Source organism: Pleurodeles waltl, chromosome 7 (assembly GCF_031143425.1).
Source record: "Pleurodeles waltl isolate 20211129_DDA chromosome 7, aPleWal1.hap1.20221129, whole genome shotgun sequence".
NCBI classification, from domain to species: Eukaryota; Metazoa; Chordata; class Amphibia; order Caudata; family Salamandridae; genus Pleurodeles; species Pleurodeles waltl.
The window spans coordinates 1,051,257,870-1,051,276,468 of NC_090446.1; the positions used below are offsets into that span (position 1 = coordinate 1,051,257,870).

Consider the following 18,599-nt stretch of genomic DNA (forward strand, 5'->3'; position numbering starts at 1 on the left):
GTTGAAAGGGTGCTTTTTTTTTTTTTTTTTTTAAACAAATTTCATCAGCAGAGTTCACACCAACAGTGAGATAATTGGCTTTCTATAAACAGTGTTCACCTGACACTATACTAGAACTTGAAATGAGGATGACTAAGGGAGAGGTGCAGATATAGTGCTTTGGATCCATGCTGAAAATTTCCCTGACTCACTACCATCATGGTTGGAGACTGTTTCGTGATATGTGAAAGCATGTGGAGGACAGCGCCCCAGTGATCCAAATGGTGTACAGACCACCATTGAGGCACCAGGAATCGGTTTCTGTAGTAGGTGCAGTGGGATGGCAGTGCCGAGTACGTATGGAGAGAACTAACGGTTGCCCTGTTCTGATCAGAGTGCCATGACCGTGTCTAGAAAAAGTGCTATGATGAAGGTCAAGAAGGCAGTGTGGATAGGCACTCACTGCCTGTGTGGGCGTACATCAGACTGCAAGTGGAACATGATGGGAAGCGATATCTTTATTCTGTTTTTTGAGGGCTTACATATGGGCAACTAATGAAAGTCGATGGAGTTGCTTGTTACAGCATTGGCTGGTTTTCCGGGGCATGTGGGACTAGTGCTGGTTCTAGGATATGGTTAGAGAGAGTTTTCTGGAGGCAGACTGAGAGACCAAGAGAGGTCTGACCCTAGAAGCAGCAATATTTTTTAATCTGTGATCTCTGTTCTCCTTTTCCTTCCCTCTTAAGCTCCTGAGCGTGCCTATCTTCTTTTTCTATAATGAATGCCTGCCTACCTATTTCTTTACCTGATACATTTTCAGATATGGGCGTTGATAGTTTCCACAGCTGTTGTCGACTATCCCAATCTTTTTAAAACACAAAACAAATTAGATAATGCAAAATTAGAAGTGATTTTTGTAATTCTTCCATGACTTACCCTCAGAACTTGTAGGACAGTGTAGCCTTTTTTGATAAGGATCTGAGTCATAAAAAGTTAGCTTTTTTTAATTTTCTGTTCTGGTTTTCATCTTTGGAAATACATGAGTCCAGCTGAGTGGATCAGGTATCTGAAAAATGACCTTATACTGTGTGACATTGTCCTGATTCATTTTGTTCTTTTGATTTGAAGACAATACAATTAAGTATTTGTATATTTGTTGTAACAGGGATCTTAGCAACATAAGTTGTGAAGAACTTGGTCCTCTGCCTCCCGGATGGGAAATCCGTAATACAGCAACGGGGAGAGTTTATTTTGTTGACCATAACAACAGAACAACACAGTTTACGGATCCACGGCTTTCAGCTAACTTGCATTTAGTTTTAAAGTAAGTTTAAGCTATTAATACTACTCCTGATAGTCAAATGTATTAGCACAACATATTCTCCAGTGCAAATGTCTATGTACTGTTCTGCCTCTATACAATTTACTTTGCTTAATATGTTACTAGTTTATGGGGATTGTTTTGAATTTTAGGCCACGTGTGACATACCATTTCAGTGTTAATCTGCATAATCTAGCCTATATGTTTGTATTACTTTCATTCATACAAATCAGGTACGGTAGCCAATACACAGAAAAATGGTTCCCTGTTTCGTCGTACAGGTAAACAGGTCTGTGTCTGGAATGGGTATGTCACAGAACTACTGTCAAGGCACTGCTCAATGGAAGATCGTTCTTATGAAAGAGGTGGCCTCACACAAGTATTTGTCATGTTTTATCATAGGCAACTCCTCCCCACCCTGGTGCCACCAGTGCGGACTCAACTTTCTGACGGACCCTGCAAAAAGGAGTTCTTAAATAAAAAAAAAACTACTGGACAAAATGGGGATCCAGATTAATTAAAAACACCTTGAGTTGATGGGGTTTTTTCACCTTTAATAATGAGGTCCTGCGGTATGTTGAAAAGTAGAGGTGGTATCTTTGAGAACAATGACTCAACCCATCCCATTTAGCCAACGTGTTTGTGCCTGGTGGCTTCACCTCCCTCTCTCTCTTACGTATTTCAGTGTGTTACTTTCATTACATACCACTCTGACACTGTGCGTTTATACACACTTGCTTTTCTTGTAGTCCACCTTGCAACAATCAACATATCTTTATCCATTTTATTGTAATGTTAGTTGTAGTTAAGCCTAGGCTTCTTGAGCCACTTAAGAGTAAACTTCAGGCACATTTCAGTTTCAGGGATAACTAATACATAGCTAAAAAGCACACAAATAATATCACTAAATTCATTATAATACTATTGACCCTATATGTGTTCATTCATGGAAACCTGACTCTCTTGCTGTGAACAAGCCCTGCCCTTGTTGAATTCTACCATCAAACCTGAAGTTGCTCTATATTGCACCACTGAAGAATAACATCATCCTAATCCTAACTTCTCCTCAGTCCACATGTGTTGAAAATGCAGTCCTGTTGATTAAGATTGGGGTAGTGTGCTAAGAAAAGCTCTTTGAGATTTCCTTATCCCAAACAAATATAATCCCTTTTTACTTGCCAGAATCTCACTTTTTTAATCTACTATTCAGAAAAAAATAAAAAACATAGTTTTGTTAAGTACTATTAGAAATTAGTTTTTTGTAGAACTTTCTTGCTCCCTCTTTTCCTTCCCTTTCTCCTTTTCTCTCTGCACAGTCCAATTCTTACTTTCTAACTCTGTTTGCCAGATATACATATAATATATATATTTTTAAATAAATGTATTGAGACATTTACAAGGTAGAGTCTAATTGTAATGGAAAATTACAAGTTAATAAGGTGTTACGGCTAATTAAATTCCTGAAGACTGGACAGAAAAGGGCACGGCACTTAGTACCCTGGTTAAGATGTAAGCATATCAGTCGACTATGGGATACCTTGCATATGTCTTTTTTTTTGTTTGTTTTGAAACATGACAGTGGTCCATACAACATAGCATAATCCACATATAGACAGGAAGCTAGTTCCATGACAATTCTTCTAGTGCGTGGTCCATCTTTCTTTTTCTAATCAATGTAATTTGCTTTTAATCATTAGTCAGCTGAATGCATAATCTCTCAGACTTTATGCTGCTAATCCGTAATAATTTCTGCAGCATTTGAACTGTCCCCATTCTCTTTCCTTTTGTCAGGCAGTGTGAAGGTACCCCATCTAAGCACAATTCAGTGGCATTTTGTCTGCTGCTGTCACTGCTCACTCAACGAGTCTGCTTTCAACCTCTTTATTAACTGCCATTGAGTATCACCTGAGCCGGTCCTTCAGAACCAATACTTCAAAATGACTCTCTTAAACACCAGTCTTAATTCAGGCACCCACATGTTCTCATCACTTTATTCCTAGCAGGAATCTGCTCTTTTACTCTGATCACTGTGAACATTCTCACAAATGTCTTTACTTCCTATGGTTTGGAACATGTCCAAATTGCATGATTAAAATGTCTCTTGAACTTGGCTGAGCTGAGACACCAATAATATGGTTAACCCAAAAGTACACAATTTTATCAAATGGGTAAGCTAACATTAACCCCTTTTCTGCCAGGCCTTTTCCCCCTCAGGTGCCAAGCCTTTTTTGGCTATTTGGGGCAGTTCGCGCTTAGGCCCTCATAACTTTTTGCTCACATAAGCTACCCAAGCCAAATTTGCGTCCTTTTTCTCCAACATCCTAGGGATTCTAGAGGTACCCAGACTTTGTGGGTTCCCCAGAAGGAGGCCAAGGGTTTGCGGTGCTAAAATCATCAGCTTTCCAGTTTTCAGGAACAGGTAGACTTGAATCAGAAAACCCAATTTTTCAACCCAATTTTGGCATTTTACTGGGACATACCCCATTTTTACGATTTTTTTGTGCTTTCAGCCTCCTTCCAGTCAGTGACAGAAATGGGCATAGAACCAATGCTGGATCCCAGAAACCACAACATTTCTGAAAAGTAGACAACATTCTGAATTCAGCAAGGGGTAATTTGTGTATATCCTACAAGGGTTTCCTATAGAAAATAACAACTGAACAAACAAAATATTGAAATTGAGGTGAAAAAATATGCAGTTTTTCTCTACGTTTTACTCTGTAACTTTTTCCTGCAATGTCAGATTTTTTAAAGCAATATACCGTTACGTCTGCTGGACTCTTCTGGTTGCGGGGATATATAGGGCTTGTAGGTTCATCAAGAACTCTAGGTACCCAGAGCCAATAAATGACCTGCACCATTCAGTGGGTTTTCATTCTATACCGGGTATACAGCAATTAATTTGCTGAAATATAAAGAGTAAAAAATAGCTGTCAGGAAAACCTTTGTATTTCCAAAATGGGCACACGATAGGGTGTTGAGGAGCAGTGGTTATTTGCACATCTCTGAATTCCGGGGTGCCCATACTAGCATGTGAATTACAGGGCATTTCTCAGATAGACGTCTTTTTTACACACTCTCTTATATTTGGAAGGAAAAAATGTAGAGAAAGACAAGGGGCAATAACACTTGTTTTGCTATTCTATGTTCCCCCAAGTCTCCCGATAAAAATGATATATCACTTGTGTGGGTAAGCCTAGCGCCCACGACAGGAAATGCCCCAAAACACAACGTGGACACATCCCATTTTTTTAAAGAAAACAGAGGTGTTTTTTGCAAAGTGCCTACCTGTAGATTTTGGCCTCTAGCTCAGCCGGCACCTAGGGAAACCTACCAAACCTGTGCAGTTTTTGAAAACTAGAGACCTAGGGGAATCCAAGATGGTGTGACTTGTGGGGCTCTGACCAGGTTCTGTTACCCAGAATCCTTTGCAAACCTCAAAATGTGGCTAAAAAAACACATTTTCCTCACATTTCGGTGACAGAAAGTTCTGGAATCTGAGAGGAGCCACAAATGTCCTTCCATCCAGCGTTCCCCCAAGTCTCCCGATAAAAATGGTACCTCACTTGTGCGGGTAGGCCTAGCGCCCACGAAAGGAAATGGCCCAAAACACAACATGGACACAGAAAACAGTGCCTACCTGTGGATTTTGGCCTCTAGCTCAGCCGGCCCCAAGGGGGGCAGAAATGGCCTAAAATAAATTTGTCGCCCCACTCCCCCCGGGGAGCGACCCTTGCCTACAAGTTCGCTCCCCTTGCGTGACGGCGCAAAAAAAAAGATGCCTAGTGGTTTTGGGGCAGATTGACCTAAAATCTTCCTATCTGCCCCCAAAGCAGGCAGAAATGGCCTAAATACAATTTGCCCCTCCAGGGGAGCGACCCTTGCCTAAGGGGTCGCTCCCCATCTCTAAACAAACAAACAAAAAAAATATATATAATAATTTGCCCTGGCGCCAAGAGGTTTCTGCCCCCCCCCCCTGGGGGCAGATCGGCCTAATAACAATAGGCCGATCTGCCCCCGGGGGGGGCAGAAATGGCCTAAAAAAAATTGCCCTCCCACCCCCCCTGGGGAGCGACCCTTGCCTACAAGGTCGCTCCCCTTGCGTGACAGCGCAAAAAAATGATCCCTGGTGCCTAGTGGTTTCTGCCCCCCTTGGGGGTAGATTGACCTATAATCGGCCGATCTGCCCCCAAAGCGGGCAGAAATGGCCTAAATACAATTTGCCCCTCCAGGGGAGCGACCCTTGCCTAAGGGGACGCTCCCCATCTGTAAAACAACAACAACAAAAAATCCCCGGTGCCTAGTGGTTTCTGCCCCCCTTGGGGGCAGATCGGCCTAATTAAAATAGGCTGATCTGCGCAGAAATGGCCTAAAATAAATTTGCCCCCAGGGGAACGACCCTTGCCTAAGGGGTCGCTCCCCTTGTGTGAAAAAAAAAAAAAAAAAACTCCCTGGTGTCTAGTGGTTTCTGCCTTGCCTAAGGGGTCGCTCCCCACACCTAAAACAAAACAAAAAAAACAAAAGTATCCCTGGTGCCTAGAGGTTTCTGCCCCCCCCGGGGGGCAGAAAAGGTCTTAAAAAAATGCCCCCCCTGGGAGCGACCCTTGCCCAAGGGGTCGCTCCCTTATGCCAATTTAAAAAGAAAACATCCCTGGTGTCTAGTGGGCGTTTCAAAAGTCGGATTGCAAGCAATCCGGCTTTTGAAACGCTTGGAGAGACTTCAAAGGGAAGGAAATACATTTCCTTCCCTTTGAAGCCTCTCCGGGCCTCCCCCACGTGATAGAAAGAGAAATGCGAATCATTTCTCTTTCGATCGCACTGGAAGCTGAGCTTCCAGCGCGATGGGGGAGGCTCTGTGATTGTCAGCACACGCTTGCGTGCTGACGTCACAGGGGGGGTGGGGGGGTCGGGGGTAGAAGGGAAAGGGATTCCCCTTTCAGCCCTGTCCTGGGGGGGCGGCCCTCGGGGGGAGCGCTAGCGCTTCCCCCGAGGGCCGGTGGCAGGACGTATTGGTTACGTCCATGGCGCCACATGGGCGCTGCCATGGACGTAACCATTACGTCCATGGCGGGGAAGGGGTTAAAAGCCAGATTGTATGCTTACAAAGTCTCAAATTTAGGCCTCTTTTCATCTCTCACCTCTTGTTCCTTTCTTCTCTTCCTTCCATTGTCCTCTACAGCTTTCTTCATTTTTTCCTACCCTCTACTTTCCTTTTCCTTTCCGCTATGTTTTTTTTTCATCTTCCCATATGAAATGTCCCAGCCACATAGCTCTTTGTTAAAGCACCAGCTGCTGAGACCTTATTTAATCTGTATCTCACTCACTCAATTTTTAATTTTGGGTGGACTTCTCCTTCCATTCTTTGTTTGTGCAAATGGAAGACTTACCTGAAATTTGTGTCTAGAGGTGATTACATTTGCAGTAAGACATATGCTCATGGACCTGTTATTTGAAACAAACTGTTCCAACTTGCTGAAACCTGTTTCCCTAAACAAGCTCTGCAGGAGCCCTTTTTTAGAGTTGAGGTCAAATAGCAATTTCACCAGTCCATGTAAATATGTTGTACTCTGGACTTACTTTAAGGGTGCTATGGTTCTGCTTCTTTACAACCTTCAACCATTGGCTTGAGATGTTGTCAACCATATCTTGAGTCACTCAGAAGGAATGCTTTAGCATCACTTCTTTCTATTGGCTTTTTAGGTGTACCAGTCTTCTTCCTTTAGAATCCATGATTGACTATTTTACATTTGAAAAGTACAGCCTTTCATCACACAGATAATTATTTCTTACCCATAGTTCGTATGTACAAACCTATCCTTTTTTAATTCTTTTACACTGGGGCAATCATTTTTTATTGCTGTTGTCAGCGCTAGAGTCTGAGCATCCAACTTACTGGCTTTGCCTCTTCTTGTGTTCGTTGTCATAGTAAAAAAGGGCTCAAGGTTCAGAGAGACTGAGCAAATTTAGATAGCTGCCTTGCTCCTCAGTGTGGTCTTTTTCTTCCCTGGGAAAGGATGCTTACTCCACTTCACAGCAGCACAAAAGGATGATCACAGTTCTGGGTTTAATCCATCATTCTTTTGCTCACCATGCCACTCCAGTTTGGACCCAGCCATATGCAAATCAGTCTTGACCCTGTTCCACATGGGAACAGTCCAGCCCGAACTGCCAGGCCAGGTCCACCATGGACTGGAAACATGCATCCTGGGACTGGTGTCAAGGTATCGCTCTTCATCGGCCAGGCTAGCTTGAATCCAGTGGCACAGTGAGCACGGGTCCCACGTCTGGGCATACCCTTGCCACTTAGGGCAACTTTAGCAACACAAAAGGATGATGGACAGTGTGCTAAAACTTTTCAAACACTCACCCCCAGTCACAGATCTGGGTTTAATCCATCGTTCTTTTGCTCACCATGCCACCCCATTTTGGACCAAGCCATATGCAAATCAGTCTTGACTCCGCTTCACAGGCCTTGAAAGAGGTCAGTTTAGTAGCATACCATTGTTACTTGATGAAGACTTCTAGCTGCAGACCCCTTACCTTAGAAATATTACCAGGCATCTAACTGAATCTGGAAATTTTTCACGAGGTTTACCCCAGCACGCCAGTAGATTGCCTCGTTATGCTGTGCGTAATGTAAGTCGCACCAGAAGTGATTTGCGCAGTGCATATGTAGGTGCCATCCCAGCACGCTGATGTCTTTTTTTTCTTTCTTTATGTGCCAGTCAGCACAGATCTAGGAAGAGCTACCCCCGTCTTTTTTGACTGGCCCATTTTTTTGACTTCTTGTCAGGATTTTTTCAAAACCTTGTCTCCCGGTGCATCAGGATGTCAGCTAGAAAAGGTGGGTTTAAACCGTGTGGCACCTGTCATCGTCAGATGGTATGACAGATCCACATTTGGTGTGCCTGTGGTGCTCGTAGTGCAACCAGGCAAGACATGATTCAACTGCTGCGCCATGCACCCCAAGACACTGAGGGAGCAGTCCCTCATGCATAATGCACAATGTCACGATGATCGAGAAGAAGATCCCAAGATCATTTGCGGAGCCACTTCAAGTGTTTATTGGCGCAGTCCTATTCTTCAGGGAAATTGAGTAAGTCCCACTGGCACGAGAAGAGAAAGAAGTCAAAGACACTGGCTTGGTCTCTCCCCCTACAGTGGCTATTGAGGAGGGTGTCTCATTCGCAATGGTGGTGCGAAGGGCGGCCAAGGAACTAGACCTTATGCTACCTTCAGTTGCAGTCAAAACGAACTTCTTGACGGAGGTACTTCAGCCAAGAGTTGCCACCACCAAACCTTTACTCCCATTCATTGAAGCCCTTACTGACATCCTACTCTGGTCTGATCCAGGCCGGGCATAGAGGCTCCTTTGCCTAGGAATATTGCCCACTGCCTCACACAGTTCCAGCCCCTCACACACACACACACACAGGAGAGTTTGGTGGTCCAGGCCTCCACCCTGCAAAGTTAACCCTGGTGCATCCCCTACCACTCCACCGGATAGGGAATCCAAAAGGCTGGATACCTATGGGAAGAGGACATTCTCTTCCGTCATGCTGGCACTCGGTCACTGAACACTGCATGCTTCTTGGGCTGATACTCCCAAACCATTTGGGAAAGGGTTGTGCAAGTGCTACCCATGGTCTCAGAGAAGTCCTGAGCCATACTCTGTCAAGCAGTTGTTGACGGGAGGGATGTAGCTAAGTTCACAATACAATGTGGGCTGGACACGAGCAACTCTCTTGGCAGAGTGAATTTCTTGTGGTTGGCCCTTAGATGTCATGCCTGGCTTAGAACCACTTGCTTCTCAGCAGATTTCCAAGCATCACTCATGGACATGCTCTTTATGGCACTCAGTTGTTTGAAGAGAAGGTGGACTCTGTGCTAGAGAGCTTCTAGGGCAATAGAATTACGGCCAGGTCCTTGGGCCTTTCTACGGCCCCTCGCCTACCCCAGTCCTCCTTCCGCCTCTTTTGTGGACAAGGAAGGAGTGTCTTAACGCACCTAGCCACCCCAACCAGCAACTGCACAATCTTTTTGTGGTTGAGGATGCGGTTTCCACAGACCATGTGGGTCAGGCAGCCAGAAGTTGAGCCAGCCCACCACCCACCCATGCAGCTGCAGATTCCAAACCCCTTTAGTATGCCCTCCAAACATCATGGACATCCAGTGGGAGGGGCAGGGGGCAGGATACACCATCACCTGCACCATATGAATCAGTAACAACAGACAGTGTTTTTTTTATTTTATTTTTACGGCTTGTCAACCACACCCCACTCATGCCACCTACTTATGACAGACTGACGGAGGACCACCTTTCCCTGTTCAATCAGGAGGTGTTAGCTCTCTTGGCCAAGAGAGCTATAGAGAAGGTGCCAGCATCAGAAGTAGGTCATGCTATTTCCTCTACTTTCTGGTGCCCAAGCTGGACGGAGGCCTTTGCCCTATCCTAGACTTGCGTCTTCTTAATCCCTTCCTGAAAAAGGAGAAATTCAAAATGCTTGCATAAGTCCTGCCTGCCCTGGATCCAGGGGACTGAATGGTATTACTGGACTTACAGGTCACTTATTTTCACATTCCCATCCTACCTGCCCACAGACTTTACCTTCAGTTCACAGTCAGCCAAGAACACTTTCAGTTTTCTGTGCTCTCTTTTGTCTTACCAGCGAACTTCTGATATGCACAAAAGTGATTGCTGTGGTCGCAGCTCATCTGCAGAGCTCAGGAATTCCAGTCTTTCCCTACCTTGACGATTGACTGTTGAAGTCCGGCTCGCCTGAGGCAGTCATATCATACCTTCACACTTTACTCCTCAGACGCTTCCTTTCATCGGAGTTGCTCTGGACACAGTGCAGTTTCGGGCCTATCCTCCCTAACAGAGAATCTATGATATTCAGGCTATGATACCACTGTTTCTGCCTCCATCCTGGATTTCTGTGAGACTTACTCTGAGGCTCTTGGGCCTCATGGCCTCCTGCATCCTTCTTTTGACACATGCCTGATGGCATATTAGAGCTCTGTCATGGGACCTAAAGTTCCAGTGAGCACTTAGTTCAGATCTCAGAGGGAACTGCCAAAGACCTGCAGTGGTGGCTTACGAACCGCGATTGGGTCAGTGGCAGACACCTCTTCCTTCCCCAACCAGAGTTGACTGTGGCGACAGATGCATCACTTCTGGGCAGGGGCTGCCTTCTGGGAGGGATGGAGATCAGAGGACTTAGGGCTCCCGCCGATTCCGAACTCATCTTCAACCTGTTTGAGCTCAGAGCGATCCAGCTGGCACTGAAGATCTTTCTTCATTTTATTAGGGATGGCTAATACAGGTGTTCATGGACAATACCACCACCATGGAGAACTGCAGTAAACACAACGGGGTGGGGTTGATGAACCCTTTGTAAAGAGGCACTGCTCTAAGCATGGCTGGAACGTCTAAGCATATCCTTGATGGTTCAACACCTGGCGAGTTCTCTAAACACCAGGGTGGACAAACTCAGCCGCGCTTATTGGATCACAAATGGAGTCTCCATTCCGAGTTGTTACACGGTCTCTACCAATTATGGGGAGAGACTTGGTTGGATCTGTTCGCCTCAAAAATGCCCATTTTCAGCAGTTTTGCATGCTGCAGTTTCCAAGGCTGCTCTAACTTGGAGACGCTTTCTGTATGCCTTTCTGCCAATACCACTTCCACCTAGAGTTCTTAAGAACATCAGGAATGACCCAGACCAAGTCATTCTTGTGTGTCTGGATTGGGCTCGGAGAGCCTGGTATCCCGAGCATGAGCACGGGTCCTCTGATCCTGCTGCTCTTTCAGGAGGATCTTCTATTGCAGCAACAGGGCAGTGTTCTGAACCTGAAGACGCTTCACCTTCATGCATGGAGATTGAGCGGCAGCAGTTGACAGCTTTCGGCCTCCCGCCTGAAGTCTGAATTGTTATCTTGGCAGCCAGACTTTCCTCCACCAAGACAGTATACTCCCGCTGTTGGAGCAAGTTTGTGGCATGGTGTACAGCTAAGCAAGCTGACCCTCTATGCGCACCCCTTTCCCAGGCTCTTTTCTTCATTCTCATCCTAGCCCAGCAGGGCCCTTCTTTTGGCACATTGAAAGGTTGTCTGACATAAAAGCATTTTTGCAGTTGCCAGATCAGCCTTTTCAAATCCTGTATTGTAAATAGGTTTCTCAAAGGTCTTCAACATATGTTTTCACCAACTACTTTCTTTATGCCGCCATGTCACCGCAGCTTATTTCTCACATTTTTGATGTATGCTCCATTTGAGCCGTTAAAACAGCTTTCCTAGTGGCGATAACATCTGTCCTGAGGGTCAGTGAGTTACAGGGGCTGTCATCACATCCTTCGTAGCTTACCATCTACCCAGATAAACTGGTCCTTCACACTACAGCATCCTTCCTTCCGAAGGTGGTAACTCCCTTTCATGTAAGCAAGCTGATCACTTTGCCTACCTTTTATGCTCTGCCTCACCCCTCTAAAGAAGAGGAAATATTACATCGGCTGGACCCTAAAAGAGCATTGTCATTCTACTTTAACTTTAACTGCACAAGAGTTCCGGGTGGATGGTCAACTCTTTGTGGGGTACTTAGGAGCCAAAAAAGGAAAGGCGGTGCAGGCATGGACCATGTCACAATGGATAGTGCTCTGCATCAGAATCTGCTATGCATTGGTCAAAAAGCAAACACCTGAAGGTTTGTGGGCTTATTCTAGCAGAGCCAAAGCTGCTGCTACTGCGTTAGCACATGGAGTGCATTTCGTGGATATCTGTCCAGTAGCAACGTGGGCTTCCCTGCACATGTTAACGAAGCACCACTGCCTGGACAGTCAGGTCTGGTGAGATCTGCACTTTTCCTGTTCACTCCTACAGGATTTTCTGGTCTAATCCCTGTGGCAGCCCTACCTCCGGGGAGGTATTGCTTGGGTAGGTATTCTAAGGTAAGGAATCTGCAGATAGAAGTCTGTCAGATGAACAAGTTATTTACCTTCAGTAGTGCCTTATCTGGTGGCGACTCTATGCAGCCGCAGATTCTTTATTGACACTCTGCGAATGGATTTTAGAGTAAAAGATTGCTTCCTTTTAAGGGTCCTAGTTTAATGCACCAGTGGCAAGTGTTCTTTGTAGCCAGCAGCAACCCGTCCGTGTGGGCTTAGGGGCATGCCCTCCACCTTTTTCCAGGCAATAAGAGTATCTGTCAGGCTGAACAAAGGTCAGCCTAACACAGTCTTCTGGTTAAGGTCAGGCAGCCAGGAGCTAGACATGCACTAAATGCACAGGCTCCTGGCTGTCTGAGCTGAACTTTTCCAGGCTGAGCAGTTCACAGCTTGTGAGCGTAAACTCAGTCTAGCAAAAGTGCCTCAAGGCCCCCTCCCCACCCTCATTTACGGGGGGAGCATTGATGATTGCTGATGACCTGGGTGCTTCAGTTTCCAGCCCTGAAGTGCCCTGACAAGCTGCACCTTGTCACAGATTGGGTTAGGGTCAGCAGTCTCACTGACCCTAGGTCAGCCAATAAGGGAAGGCAGCAGTCCCAACTCTCCTGGGGTCTCCGAGGCTTTCCTGTCTGAGAACTGCTATTGAGGTAAGTTTTATGTGTTTTTTGTAGGCTTGGTGCATGCGTGCATTTATGAATGTATTTTTATTTGTTAGTGAGTGTTGTGAATGGGTGTGAGTGAGATGTATGTGTGGCTGGCCTCTCTCTGGTAAAATTACCTGCCACCACTGTTCATGGCTTTGCGCTTCTAGGTTGAAAGTCACAAAAAAAACTGACGTCCTAGTGCTGGTGTGGTGCCTGTATAGGCATCACGCACATCACTTCCGGTGTGAACTATGCCAGCGATGCTATGCGGAGCCAAACAGCACCTACCACCGGCACGCTGGGGTACTGCTCACGAAAAACTTCAAGATTCAGTCTTATGCCCTGGAGATGACAGCAAGATAAGGAATCTTCGGCTAAATAGTCTCTACAAGGTAAAGCGTTACCGAAAGTATAGTAAATTGTTCAGTAGGTCTTCCCTAAAGACAGTGTTCAGTGGCATGTGTAGCTGCAGATACACATGCTGTGCACAGTCCGCCATCTGGTGTTGGGCTCGGAGTGTTACAAGTTGTTTTTCCTCGAAGAAGTCTTTTCGAGTCACAAGACCGAGGGACTCCTCCCACCTTGGTTCCATTGCGCATGGGCGTCGACTCCATCTTAGATTGTTTTTTTTCCGCCATCGGGTTCGGACGTATTCCTTTTCGCTCTGGGTTTCGGGTCGGAAAGTTAGTCAGAATCTCGGAAAAATTTGTCGGTATTGTTTCGTTCGGTATCGGGATAGTTAGAACAAATCGACACCGAACCTTGAAGAGCTCCGGTGACCCTTTGGGGTAATTTCGACCCCCGTCGGGGCCTGGTCGGCCCGACCGCGTGCAACATCGAGACTGATGGAACGGACCCCGTTCCGATTCTGTCCTAAATGCCACAATAAGTATCCGTATACGGATCAACATTTGGTCTGTAACTTGTGCCTGTACCCCGAGCACAAGGAGGATACGTGCGAAGCCTGTTGTGCGTTTTGGTCGAGAAAAACGCTCAGAGACCGAAGAGCCAGGAGGTTGCAGATTGCGTCCACGCCGACAGGACACCAACAGTTCGAGGAGGAGGAAGAAGAAACTTTCTCCATCCACGAGTCGGATTCCGAAGAATTCGACGTCGAGGATCAACCAACCGTGAGTAAGACGTCGAAACAAAAAACACATGAAAAGACTGACAAAGCCCAGGGGACGCCACCGCCAACAGGCCATGGCTTAACCCGGAAAGTAGGTGACCGTCCATCGGCACCGAAAAAGGGCGAGCTGGTGTCGAAGTCGTCCGACTCGGGTCGAGACACAGGCACGCAGCAATCTCGGGACCGACAGAGTGGTGCAGAAAAGGGTCGACACCGAGACAGCGGCACCGAAGCTGCTCAGCACAGCGGCACCGAAGTTGGTCGGCACCGAGACGGAACGACACCGAAAAAGAAAAAGATCTTGTCGGAGCCGAGAAAATCCAAAGACACGGTTTCGGTGCCGAAACACCCGGCAACCGAACCGAAAACTGGTTCCTACTCAGAGGAACAAGGAATGTCCTCTCAACTAAAAAGACATAGATTTGAGGAGGAATTACAAACAATAGAGCCAGATCACACGCAAAAGCGGATCTTTATTCAAAAGGATACAGGGAAGATCAGCACTCTTCCCCCAATCAAAAGATAAAGGAAACTTGGACTTCCAGCAAGGAGACAAGCAAACACAAGCAAAAGTGGTAAAGAAGGTAACTCCACCACCCTCACCACCACCATCAACTCATGCATCACCGGCACAAACTCCACCATTAACACACTCACCAGCTCATACCACAATGAGCCAGGATGATCCGGATGCATGGGACCTCTACGATGCTCCAGTATCGGACAATAGCCCAGAGTCGTACCCAACTAAACCGTCACCACCTGAGGACAGTACATCATATGCACGGGTGGTAGCTAGGGCAGTCGAATTCCATAATGTATCGCTACATTCGGAGCCTATTGAGGATGACTTCCTCTTTAACACCCTGTCCTCCACCCATAGCCATTATCAAAGCCTTCCCATGCTCCCAGGAATGCTAAGACACTCGAAACAGATATTTCAGGAGCCAGTTAAAAGCAGAGCCATAACTCCAAGGGTGGAAAAAAATACAAGGCACCGCCCACAGACCCTGCTTTTATCACATCACAACTGACACCGGACTCAGTAGTTGTGGGGGCAGCTCGTAAGAGAGCCAACTCGCATACATCAGGCGACGCACCACCTCCGGACAAGGAGAGCCGCAAATTTGATGCAGCGGGAAAAAGGGTTGCAGCACAAGTGGCAAATCAGTGGCGCATCGCCAACTCGCAAGCACTCCTAGCGAGATACGACAGGGCTCATTGGGATGAGATGCAACATTTCATTGAACATCTCCCCAAAGAGATCCAAAAACGAGCGCAACAGGTGGTGGAAGAGGGGCAAAGTATCTCGAACAACCAGATACGATCTGCCATGGATGCAGCGGATACAGCTGCAAGAACAATAAATACTGCAGTCACGATAATGAGGCACGCATGGCTGCGCACATCTGGCTTCAAACCTGAAATACAACAGGCTGTGCTCAATATGCCGTTTAATGAACAGCAATTTTTTGGGCCGGAGGTGGACACTGCAATTGAAAAATTAAAAAAGGACACCGACACAGCCAAAGCCATGGGCGCACTCTACTCCCCGCAGGGCAGAGGCACATTTGGCACATTTCGTAAAACAACTTTTAGGGGAGGGTTTCGAGGCCAACCCACAGACGCCAGCACCTCACAAGCAAGACCACCTACCTACCAGGGACAATATCAAAGGGGAGGCTTTCGGGGACAATACAGAGGGGGCCAATTCCCAAGAAACCGGGGAAAATTTCAAGGTCCCAAAACCCCTCAAAATAAACAGTGACTCACAGGTCACACAACCCCTTCACACAACACCAGTGGGGGGAAGACTAAGCCAGTTCTACAAATCTTGGGAGGAAATAACAACAGACACTTGGGTCTTAGCAATTATCCAACATGGTTATTGCATAGAATTTCTCCAACTCCCTCCACACGTCCCACCGAAAACACACAATATGTCAAAACAGCATATAGACCTTCTAGGACTAGAAGTTCAAGCATTACTGCAAAAAGACGCAATAGAATTAGTACCAATTCCACAAAAGAACACAGGAGTTTACTCACTGTACTTTCTAATACCAAAAAAGGACAAAACTCTAAGACCAATACTAGATCTCAGAACACTAAACACCTACATCAAATCAGACCACTTTCACATGGTCACGTTACAAGACGTAATCCCATTGCTCAAACAGCAGGACTACATGACAACATTAGATCTAAAGGACGCGTATTTCCATATACCGATACAGCCCTCGCACAGGAAATACCTAAGGTTCGTATTCAAGGGAATACATTACCAATTCAAAGTGTTACCATTCGGAATAACAACTGCGCCAAGAGTCTTTACAAAATGTCTAGCAGTAGTAGCTGCACATATGAGGAGGCAGCAAATACACGTGTTCCCTTACTTAGACGACTGGTTAATCAAGACCAACACGCTAACAAAGTGTTCACATCACACAAATTATGTTATACAAACCCTTTACAAGCTGGGTTTCTCCATCAACTATGCAAAGTCACACCTTTTGCCGTGTCAAACACAGCAATACTTAGGAGCGACAATCAACACAACAGAAGGGATAGCCACTCCAAGTCCTCAAAGGGTTCAAACATTTCACAAAGTGATACAGGCCATGTATCCAACACAAAAGATACATGCAAAGATGGTATTAAAACTCCTGGGCATGATGTCCTCATGCATAGCCATTGTCCCAAACGCAAGATTGCACATGCGGCCCTTACAACAGTGCCTAGCATCACACTGGTCACATGCACAGGGTCAACTTCTAGATCTGGTGTTGATAGACCGCCAAACATACATCTCGCTTCTATGGTGGAACAGTACAAATTTAAACAAAGGGCGGCCTTTCCAAGACCCAGTGCCAACATACGTTATAACAACGGATGCTTCCATGACAGGGTGGGGAGCACACCTCAATCAACACAGCATCCAAGGACAATGGGACGTACATCAAAGAAAGTTTCATATAAATCACCTAGAACTACTAGCAGTATTTCTAGCGTGGAAAGCATTCCAACCCATGATAACCCACAAATACATTCTTGTCAAAACAGACAACATGACGACAATGTATTATTTAAACAAACAGGGGGGGACACACTCGACACAGTTGTGTCTCCTAACACAAAAAATATGGCATTGGGCAATTCACAACCACATTCGCCTAATAGCACAATTTATTCCAGGAATCCAGAACCAGCTAGCAGACAATCTCTCTCGGGATCACCAACAAATCCACGAATGGGAAATTCACCCCCAAATACTGAACACTTACTTTCAAATTTGGGGAACACCTCAAATAGATCTATTTGCAACAAAAGAAAACGCAAAATGCCAAAACTTCGCATCCAGGTACCCACACCAGCAATCCCAAGGCAATGCTCTATGGATGAATTGGTCAGGGATATTTGCGTACGCTTTTCCCCCTCTCCCTCTCATTCCATATCTAGTAAACAGATTGAGTCAAAACAAACTCAAACTCATACTAATAGCACCAACATGGGCAAGACAACCTTGGTATACGACACTACTAGACCTGTCAGTAGTACCTCATGTCAAACTACCCAACAGACCAGATCTGTTAACACAACACAAACAACAGATCAGGCATCCAAACCCAGCATCGCTGAATCTAGCAATTTGGCTCCTGAGATCCTAGAATTTGGACACTTAGACCTCACACAAGAATGTATGGAGGTCATAAAACAAGCTAGAAAACCATCCACTAGACACTGCTATGCAAGTAAATGGAAAAGATTTGTTTGTTACTGCCATAATAATCAAATTCAACCATTGCATGCATCTCCAAAAGATGTAGTAGGATATTTACTACATTTGCAAAAATCAAATCTAGCTTTCTCTTCCATAAAGATACATCTCGCAGCAATATCTGCGTACCTGCAGATTACTCATTCAACTTCCCTATTTAGAATACCTGTCATTAAAGCGTTTATGGAAGGCCTAAAGAGAATTATACCACCAAGGACACCACCTGTTCCTTCATGGAACCTCAACATTGTCTTAACAAGGCTCATGGGTCCACCTTTCGAACCCATGCATTCTTGTGAAATGCAATACTTAACGTGGAAAGTTGCATTTCTCATTGCCATCACATCGCTAACAAGAGTAAGTGAAATTCAGGCATTTACCATACAAGAACCATTTATTCAAATACACAAGAATAAGGTAGTTCTAAGAACAAATCCAAAATTCTTACCAAAGGTTATCTCACCGTTCCACTTAAATCAAACAGTAGAATTACCAGTGTTCTTCCCACAGCCAGATTCAATAGCTGAAAGAGCACTACATACATTAGACATCAAGAGAGCACTAATGTACTACATTGACAGAACAAAACTAATTAGAAAGACAAAACAACTATTTATTGCCTTTCAAAAACCTCATACAGGAAATCCAATTTCAAAACAAGGTATTGCTAGATGGATAGTTAGGTGCATCCAAATCTGCTATCTTAAAGCAAAGAGAGAGCTGCCTATTACACCAAAGGCACACTCAACCAGAAAGAAAGGTGCTACCATGGCCTTTCTAGGAAATATTCCAATGAACGAAATAT

General features: G+C 45.5%; 1 protein-coding gene across 1 annotated transcript in view; it reads left to right on the forward strand.

Moving 5' to 3' along the window:
* Positions 1–18,599, forward strand: part of SMURF2 (SMAD specific E3 ubiquitin protein ligase 2) — a 708,378-nt gene that overhangs the window by 472,440 nt on the left and 217,339 nt on the right. Inside the window, exon 10 of the mRNA XM_069199920.1 lies at positions 1,145–1,303. Within this exon, the coding sequence (XP_069056021.1) occupies positions 1,145–1,303 (159 nt within the window). The remainder of the gene's footprint in view (positions 1–1,144; positions 1,304–18,599) is intronic.